Source organism: Lactuca sativa, chromosome 5, assembly GCF_002870075.4.
Source record: "Lactuca sativa cultivar Salinas chromosome 5, Lsat_Salinas_v11, whole genome shotgun sequence".
In the NCBI taxonomy this organism is placed as follows: Eukaryota; Viridiplantae; Streptophyta; class Magnoliopsida; order Asterales; family Asteraceae; genus Lactuca; species Lactuca sativa.
Genome location: NC_056627.2, coordinates 183,813,551 through 183,823,443, shown reverse-complemented (window position 1 = coordinate 183,823,443; position 9,893 = coordinate 183,813,551). Strand labels below are relative to the sequence as shown.

Below are 9,893 nucleotides of genomic sequence, written 5' to 3'. Positions count from 1 at the left end.
CCTAGTTTGGACTCTTAATGTGAGTTAGGATCCAATTATTAATTGGATGTTATTTTATGATTGAAAGCGTGGGGATTCTAGCGGGCCAGCAGCCAGAGATTTATCAATGAGATTCAGCAGTCTGAGGTGAGTTTTCTCACTGTTTTTAGCGGGTCGTAGGCACCAATGTCGACCCATGATTATTATGTTAGGATGCTAGATGTCTTCTTGAATCTTTCATGTGTTATGTGCTGGTATGTATACCTAATGTGGCTCGATGTCGGGCAACGCCCGATGACTGTATTGTATGTTATTATCTTTGTGATTATCGCATGTGTTAGTATGATTATGTGTTTATATGCTTATATGTGTATCGGGTGGGGTCTGATGTGAGGCGGGGCCTGTGATTGTCAGATCTATAAACCGAGTGAGCCTCGATGTCGGGCGGTGCCCAAGGCTAGGTGAGACTCGATGCCTGGCGGGGCCCGATGAAGGGTAGGGGCCCAGTATGTGTTTATTATGTATGGTATGGGGTATTTTGGGGAGCTCGCTAAGCTTTGTGCTTACGGTTTTCAATTTATGTTTCAAGTACTTCAGGATCGAAAGGGAAGAGTCGGGGATTATTGCAGAGCACACACGACCTTTTTCCGCATTTTGAGATTTAATTGGATATGAGATGATGTAGTGACATACTTTGGTCTAATTGGGTTGTATGACAATGTTTTGAAGTACCATTTTATTTAAATTAAAAATGAAATTTTTTAGTCCTATTTTTCGGACGTTTCATCTCTATTCTCATCTACCTGTTTTCTACTTTTTCTCAAATGAACTTTTGTATTGTGGTTAACCAAAAACTATTTAATTAAACTAATCAATATTGTATCTATCCAGGAAAGATCCCGAATATTGTTGAGTTTTTCTGATTTGGTTGAGCAAGATGTTGATAAAATAACATCTCTTGAAGTTTGGGATAACGGGAATTCGTTTGAAAAACAACTTAAACAATAAAGATTGTTAAGAGCTTGTGGCATGATGTATATGCTAGAAAATTCAAATCAAGAACTGAAATAAAGGCAAGAGTTACGAATATGAAGGTTAATTTTGAAAATAATTTGATAGAATTTAGGTTTTAGAGTAATTTTTCTCCCATGTCTTTTCGGTAGGATGCTTTGAATTATAGTGTATTGGATAGTTTAATAAAAAAAAACAGGTGCTAAAATATATCTCAAACTTGGATTTAAGGTTTTTTATATTCATGTTGACTACCCAATAGTATACACTAGAGTTTGAGTTTATAAACTTCTTTTTTTGGTTAATGTAAATATCTCTGGTCGATTTTTTTCAAGAAGTATATATTGAGGGTAGTTTGGTCTTTGAGTAACTATATATTTATAACAATTTACAAAATATACAAGTTGAAAAATATTATGAAAATTACCAACAAGACTTTTCCTTTTTGTATTTATGTATTTTCCCTCTATCTATCTCTAAAGGTAGATGGATGTTTGCAGGTTTCAAAAGGAAAGAGTGTTGGTGGAAGGTCTTTTCTGGAAAGACATCGAGGGGGTAGTGAACCACTATCTAAAGAACAAAGGAAAAGTAAGTAAATTTGAATTTAGAAACTAAAAAAAAATAGTTTTGATGCGGCTGATGTTACATGGTTTGGTATGTATGTTTGTAGTTTTAATTTTGGATTTATGTTTTAATTGAATTGGGGATTTAATACCAATTACAAATGAACACATCTACTGTCTCTGGCGCCAAGTAAGTAATTACTAACTGCACTTCATATCTATTTTATTTTCAATATTTCCGATTTCTAATTTTGGTTTATATTGATTTCGCTTTTTAAATCCCCTGTTCATCATGTAGGTGTTTTATGTTTAGTAGGGCATCACAGGTAACATCTAAAAATCTTTTTTATTTTGTTTATTGAGTTTGCAGTTTACCCTGTTGTGATTACTTAGGGTATACGATTTTAATTTTGATTTTGTAGTTCCAAAAGAAAAGAATAGATGCAGACATAAGGATCAGTGGCCTAAGAAACAAACTCCTTTAAGACAATTATTATAACCAAAAGTCTTTTTTAAACAAGTTTACTGTGAAAACATATATGAAGCTTCATGAGTTGACAATGGATGATGTGAGATTGAGAATCATACAGTAAAATAGTGTTGAATCTATATGCCCAAGAATCATTATGAAGTGATATTGTTAATAATATATGATATTATAGGGTCACACCTTTATCAAGTTGGCACATTTTGTATATTTATAATTAATGTGATTATTAATAAATAATATCGATTCTTGTATTATAATTAGGGAATAATTATTGTTTTATGAAAATAATAATTATAAGAAAGTATAAGTAGTTATTATTTCATATGGTATGACTTAATAAGCCATGCACAATATTTTGGACTAATTGGATTCTTTTGTCTTTTACCTAAAGACAAAGTTTATATTTTATAAACTTGGAGTTTATATAAAATAAAGAATCATTCTCTTTTCAAGAGGAATGACCAAAAATATTAAAATATAAGGGTTGCTTTTCAACCTCCATGTTTTGTCTCCCATGCTTCTAAAGGCTAGAAATACTTTAGAGTATTTTAATAAAAAGGTCTTACTTTGTATTGTCGACTATATAAGAGTTGCATGAGACTTGCATATTTAATAAGTGAAGCACTTCTTCTTCTTCTCTTTTTCTTTCTTAAAACTTTGGGCGTGAAAGGGCTTGGAGCCCTCATTCTTTTGAAGATTATTCAAGTCTTTTGGAGGCTTAAAGTGCTTCTCTTTTAGTGCTTATTTTATTTAAGCATTTAAAGTCTTAAGAAGTACTTTATACAAGAAGGAACTAGCATTCCAAGTGCCTTAATCTAGATGGTGGATACTTGTAGAGAAGATCATGTACTTTGATCTTTACATCTTCATCAACACCCTAAAATCAAGTGGATTCAAAGGATTTAAAGTTTATCTCTAAAACATCCTATGATTGTTTTTATTTCATTCTAACCTCTATAAATGGATCCATGACGGTTTGGTTTTGTTATTAACTAAAAATAAGCTTGTTATTTTTAAAGTCTTCCGTTGTTAATTTTTGTGAAAAACAAATTTATATTTCGTATCAAAACCCCAACAGTGGTATCAGATCCATCTTTTATATGTTAGAATGTTTTTTTTATGTTTGATAATATTTGGTTTTTTTGGAAAACAAGCATGGATTTCTTTTGGTTAAGAAAAATTCATATTTGTCATCTTTGACAACTTATTGGTGAAAATTGTTTATTTTTATATATAACCATTTTTCTTACATTTTGGTTATACAAAAGTTGCCTTACAAAAAACAAAGACTTGTTTGTTGTAATAATTGATATGTTGTTGTGTATAAACAAGTCATTTGGACATTTGTGTTGTGTTTGGTTGATATTTATTTATTCATAAGATATAATAGATAAATAGGTATTTTTTTCATTTGTTGATTTGTTGTAATAAATTAGTTAGACTAGTTGTATTTAATTTTAAATGTAACAAGATGAAGAAATGACCTCTTTGAAGATGACTTAACCATTTAAGACCATAATCCAAACCATAAGCTTCTACTTTTGGTTTTGGGATTAATTATAGTCTTAATGGTTTAAGTGTTACAACTTTCACAAAGATTTGAAGTCCTTTTGCAAGCAAGAGTTGACTTGGCAAGTGAGACCTTGAAGACCTTTTAAAGTGTCACTTAAGTCCTTTAAGAAAGACTTAATAATTCTTGTGATAGCTCACAAAAATTATTACTAGACATGGCTTGGTTTATACACATTATAATGCATGCTTGTGATGTTTATTTTATGTTAAATATATGTTATGTTTTATGTATAAAAATGGTTTTTACATGTCAAATAAAATTTTTTCATAAGATAATATAGCTTGGAGTTTGAGTAAAAAATATTTAAAAGATAACATAAGATAACATAAGATGTTTATAAATGGATATTTATAAAAACGTTTTACCGGTTACCGGTTAAAACTCAATTTTTGTTGAAGATAGTTTTATTATAAAACTTAAAAATACTCAACTTAAAAATATTTGAAATGGTTTAAAAGATGTTTAAACATTATATTAACTCCATGTCTTTATAATAAATAAGGAGTTTTTATTAAAAAGACTAAAATCGGTTTATAGCATTATAACGGCAAATAATAAAACTAGTGATTATTTTTTGCGTCGAAACTTAATATATGATATTGGTGTTTTAAACATAACGCAAGATGTTGATATTATGTTTTATGCATGCTAAATGTGATTTGAAACATAAGTATCATCACCCAAGTTTTGGTTTATCAAAATATGACTTTTATCATAAGAGATGCATAAAATTGAGTTTATAAAATAAAATGATTTTATTCTACAAATTCATGACGTCATAAGTTTTTTTTTATTGTTAAAAGGAGATTTAAAATAGCGATTTTATAACTCATCTAAAACTCCAACTCTTAAGTATAAAATAAAGTTTTATTAAGACTACTACCGGTTCTTAAAACCGATCTACGACTAAACTATAAAATATCGGATTTTTGTTTATAATTGATCGTGGTTAATGGCAAATAAAATGAAATTTTATTTGGCACACAAAAAGAACCTCATAACAAGTGATATGAATTTTACAAAATGGTACATGAATTGTTGGATGCATACAATATTCATGAGACCATGTTTTTATAAACTATAATTGTAAAACATATATAAAACCTTTTCTAAAAATGCAATTTATTGCCGTCCATTTGAAAAATACCCATTATCATTTGAGGGTCTTAGTGTCACGGGGGTCACCTGGTCACTAAGATTGGATATTGATGTTCGGGGTAGTTTTGTAGTTTCTGGTTTCTAAATGGTCACCTAGTTACTAGTTAGTTACAACGCTACAAGTTGTTTCAACTAGGATGACTTGATCGAAATCTTATGTGATAAAGGTCACCTAAGCATGACAAGTCCAAGCCATAGATGGGATAAACATGCCAAGCTAAGCAATAGTTTTTTAGGATCTCATAATCTAGGAGTTACATACCGTATGCAATTGGTAATCGCTACCTACCAAGTTTGATTTAGTTTATGGGACAAATGTCACCTAACCATTTACTTGTTTCATTATTTGGATACTAGACTTTAATAAATTGATGTTTTAAGAAACAATAAAAGGTATTGATTTTTAAAAGACTAAATACTGAAAATACTAAATGAAACTTTGTTAAATTCGGTTGATAACTGTTAATAATTTTACACCCTGTAAAACCTCTCTCTTGTTGAGTTTCAAGAGACGGTGGCATTTGATGGTTATAATTTCTATAAATGGTATAATATTGTAACACCCACATCAGGTATGACTTTATAGCCCTTGAAGTATCTTCATTTTGGAATAAGAGACCCATATGTATGTTGGGCGTACTTATGAGTACGCTTAGCGTACTTGGTGAAGAGGAACGCGAAGGAGCAACACGTACGCTAGGCGTACGTGCTAGCATGTTCAAACCCTAAAAACCGGACTTGAGACCTATATAAACATCCTTAACCCCTTTGAACCTCACCTTTAACAACCTCCTTCACCTTCAAACGCCCCTGAAAAACCCTAATATCATTTGTGAGTGTAGCTTGAGCTTTAAGAGTGCATTTGTGGTTCTTTTAGTGTTCATCCAAGAAGAAGAAGTTGCCAAGGGAGCTTGGAGTGTCACTTGGCTTCAAGAATCTGCTTATTGTCGACCTTAAGGAGCTTTTGGAGGTATAAAGCTTGTACCTTTCCATCTTAATCACTAGATCTAGCTAGGGTTTCTAGTCTTGTCCCTTTAGTTGATCTTAGACCTTTTTCATGTGAGTTAAGCAACTCCAGAGGATGAAGATGACATATCTAAGGTCCTTTAGTCCTTTTCCAACATAAAAAATGGAGTCTCGGTAGGAGTTTTGACCTCATGCATGTGTTAAAAGCTTCAAAATGGTCTTAATGAGGGTGTTGGGATCATATGGGACATGCAAAGGCATAAAGTTGCCAACTTTATGACTTAGGTCGTCTTAATAGGCCTAGATCTGACTTCTAGGCATAAAAGAATCGAGCATTAAGTGCTTAATCTGTTAGTACGTCGGGCGTAGATCTGTGTACGTCGTGCGTAAGTCCCCAAGCCCCAGTACGTTACGCGTACCAGGGTGGTACGCTGAGCGTACGCGTCACAGACGGGCTTGGACCTGTTTTGGGCTTTTGGGCTTTTGGGCCTCACTTGGTTATTGGACTTGGTTGCATTCTGTGAATTGTGGGCCATTTCATCTGTTATGGGCCTAGGATATAGTTATTAGGCTTTAATGGGCCAAGAGACCCATTAATGAGGTTGGACTTAGACTTTAGGCCTATTAGCAAGGAAAGGATAATTAGGCCTCATGAAGGGGTTGGATTTTGGGTTTCTTTTGACTAAGTAAGGTCTTGACATTAATTTATCATTGTTATTCAGCACAGGAGGTTTCAGACTGTTAGGAGAGCAACTTTTGTATTTCAGCTGACAGAGGTGAGTCTCCTCACCATACCAATGGGTCTAAGGCACCAAGGCCAGCCCATTATGTGATCATGATATATGTGTTAGATATTATGTGTTTATGCTATGTGATTGTGTGTTTTGTTTGGAAGACCATGGGAGAGCCCATGACACTTGGATGTAAGACCATGAGGAGAGCCCATGGCTTTCCTATCAAAGACCATGGGAGAGCCCATGGCACTTAGGTGTAAGACCATGTATGGCATCGTGGAGTAAGACCCTGGGGAGGAGCCCACGACATCCTTATATGTTGTATGCATGGCTTATGTGATATGTGTGTAGCTTTAATTAGCTAATAGGATATGTGTATGTGTAGTGTGTGGTATGCTCTTGAGAACTCACTAAGCATTTCGCTTACAAGTTGTTGATTTGTTTCAGGTACATCTGAGCCCAAGGGAAAGGGCATGGCGTGATGGCGCGACGTGCACTCTATCTCTCTTTCATTGCTACATTTTGGGGACACTCTGATGTTTTTGAATAATATTGTATTGAACGTGGTTTTGAAAATAATTGTGTTTGGATTTCATGGTTATGCAAATGTGTTTGACTAATTTAGAAAAATGAAAATTTTCTTTGAAAAAAATTTGGGTCGTTACAAGTTGGTATCAGAGCCTTGGTTTGAAGGATTCGGGCACACTCTCGAGTGAGTCGGGACTCAAACTAAGGTAATGGTAAAATTGTTTTCCAAAAAGTAACTTAAAAAGGGTTTTCAAAAGGAAATGAAAAGATGAGAGTGCAACGCGCGTGATCAGCCGAGCCAAGTAAGTAGTTCCCCCAATATGTTAGCCATGTTATACTGATAGTTGAGCTTTGTTGATAATATGGAACTTGCTATGTGTATGCTTTTAAATTGTATACAGTTAGGAGCTTATAGCCTCAGAATGATCGATTTGGCCTTATTTCTTGTTCCTTGTTTGGTTGTGGTCCTAGGGTAGAATCTTTTATTCGAAAGTCTATTTGATCCTTTTCTATGTACAATTTGCATGCATAAAGGCAACATGTCATGATTGGCTTGATTGACGTGAGTAAAATAAATCTTAGGACAGCCTGGGATTTGATGTATGCAGTAGTTTGTGAAATATGGTTTAGTTTGGGACAAATTGGGGTTATCAGGTAGGGCATTCGGGAAAGGTACAGGTAGGTGTGGAAGCTAGTATTGGGCCCATACTACTGAAAGCACAGGAACTGTACCCGAACCAATATTAGGTCTGACAATTTCAAGGAGGACCGGTGTGGGAAGATCCCTTATATGGAAATCCTGATCTTTGTAATTTATGATATTTTAGTTCAGCATGGTGGTGACACGATTTGGAGCAGGAGGATCAGGATCGGGGTCTGGGTCCGAGGCAGGATCGGGCGACAATGCTGATGTCATCGATGAGAGGCGGCGCGAGCTCATTGCAACCGAGGTTACCAGGGGCATCCTTGACGCGACCCCGGTCATTTTCGGGACGGTCAAGGAGGGAATGATGGAGATTATGGAGGAGCGACTCAGGGCATTTAGGGCTGAGGTTGTTGCGGGTCAGGTTGGGACCCGAACTCCCTCGTTCCGCGAGTTCAAGTCGTGCGGGGAACCGGAGTTTCTCGGGGTTAGGGACCCCATTGTTAGCCGATGCTGGGTGGCGGATATCGAAAACGACCAGCGCACGAGTTCTTTTCTGGATGCGGCCAAGGTGGGTTTTGCATCATGTATGCTGAGAGACAAAGCCCGAGATTGGTGGGGAGAGGTGACCAGTCAGGTGGGAGCGGCTGGTGTGGCTGAGATGACGTGGGATGAGTTTTTTCGGCGATTCGATGCAGAGTTTGCACCACATATTGAGGTGCAATGGCTGGTGAAGGAGTTTCACGACCTTCAACAGACCACTAAGACTGTGGGGGAGATCACCGCCAAGTTTCGGGAACGAGCTTTGTTGATCCCACAGTACGCTATAGATAAGGACTTGAGGAGGACGAGATATCATTCCATGCTGAGGGACGATATCCGGGAGTTTGTGAGTTTTACAGGGTACAAAACCCTGAATGAGATGGTGGAGAAGGCCCGGGAACGGGAGATGGAGTTAGATTTCCGCACCAAACAGAAACCGGAGTAGGCACAGACAGCAGTGAGTCGGGCTAAGAAGCCTAAGACCTCCGATACTTCTAGTAGGATCCAGCAGGGCCGAGGCCGGTGTGCCAAGTGCGGAAAACCGCACAGTGGGGCTTGTCGAGGGGCGGGCCCGGGATGCTATGCTTGTGGTCAATCAGGCCATGTGATCAGGGATTGCCCCAAGAAGGGATTGATTTGCTTCCACTGCAACCAGACCAACCACAAGCAGGCTGATTGTCCAAAGTTTCAGGGAGGGGGAGGAGCGGTGGCGGCGCCTGCGCGCACCACGATGAGGATTACTGATGGCCGCCCTGTCAAGGCAGAAGCCCCGACGGTGAAGAGCTGTGCATTTCAGTTGACCACCGAGGAGGCTCGGGCAGCACCAGACATTGTGGCTGGTACGTATCTATTATTCTCTGCTCATTATGATTTGTATGACTTATGTATATATTACGCTTGTATAGGGACCTTTATGGTCAATGGTATGACGGCGCACGTTTTGTTTGATTCGGGTGCTACCCGGTCGTTCGTATCTCTTGCGTTAAGCAAGAAGTTCTGGGACGCACCCGGAGCTCTGGTTTCCCCACTCGAGGTAGAGATGGTAGATGACCGCACCGTTAGCATTGCTAGGGTGTATCGAGACTGTGTCCTGAATGTGCTTGGAGAGAGATTTCGTGTCGACCTAGTCCAAATACCGTTGCAAGGACTGAAGGTGATTGTCGAGATGGATTGGCGTAGATTTGTGTGCGCCGCGCGTAAGTCCCTGAGCTACAGTACGTTGCGCGTACCAGGGTGGTATGTTGAGCGTACACGTCACAGACGGGCTTGGACCTGTTTTGGGCTTCTGGGCTATTGGGCCGCACTTGGTTATTGGACTTGGTTGCATTTTGTGAATTGTAGGCCATTTCATCTGTTATGGGCCTTGGATATATTGATTGGGCTTTAATGGGCCAAGAGTCTCATTAATGAGGTTGGACGTAGACTTTGGGCCCATTAGCAAGGAAAGGATAATTGGGCCTCATGAAGGGGTTGAATTTTAGGTTTCTTTTGACTAAGTAAGGTCTTGACATTAATTTATTATTATTATTCAGCACGCGAGGTTTCAGACTATTAGGAGAGCATCTTTTGTATTTCAGCGGACAGAGGTGAGTCTCCTCACCATACCAATGGGTCTAAGGCACCAAGGCCAGCCCATTATGTGATCATGATATATGTGTTAGATATTCTATGTTTGATATGCTATGTGATTGTGTGTTTTGCATGG

The 9,893-nt window shown here is 37.4% G+C and overlaps 1 protein-coding gene across 1 annotated transcript; it reads left to right on the top strand.

Annotated features, from left to right (window-relative positions):
* The first annotated feature begins 8,918 nt into the window (after positions 1 to 8,918).
* Positions 8,919 to 9,595, top strand: LOC122197891 (uncharacterized). The gene is made up of 3 exons (XM_042902045.1): positions 8,919 to 9,027; positions 9,094 to 9,341; positions 9,530 to 9,595. Exons 1-3 carry the CDS (start codon positions 8,919 to 8,921, stop codon positions 9,593 to 9,595), a joined length of 423 nt encoding a protein of 140 aa, XP_042757979.1.
* The last annotated feature ends 298 nt before the right edge of the window (positions 9,596 to 9,893 follow it).

Bases quoted from the DNA above. Each gene is read 5' to 3' on its own strand.
- LOC122197891 (XM_042902045.1), top strand. From the start codon at position 8,919: ATGAGGATTACTGATGGCCGCCCTGTCAAGGCAGAAGCCCCGACGGTG. The intron at 9,028-9,093 runs GTACGTATCTAT...ACGCTTGTATAG, and splicing joins AGCACCAGACATTGTGGCTG to GGACCTTTATGGTCAATGGT. The intron at 9,342-9,529 runs GTGATTGTCGAG...TGTGAATTGTAG, and splicing joins TACCGTTGCAAGGACTGAAG to GCCATTTCATCTGTTATGGG.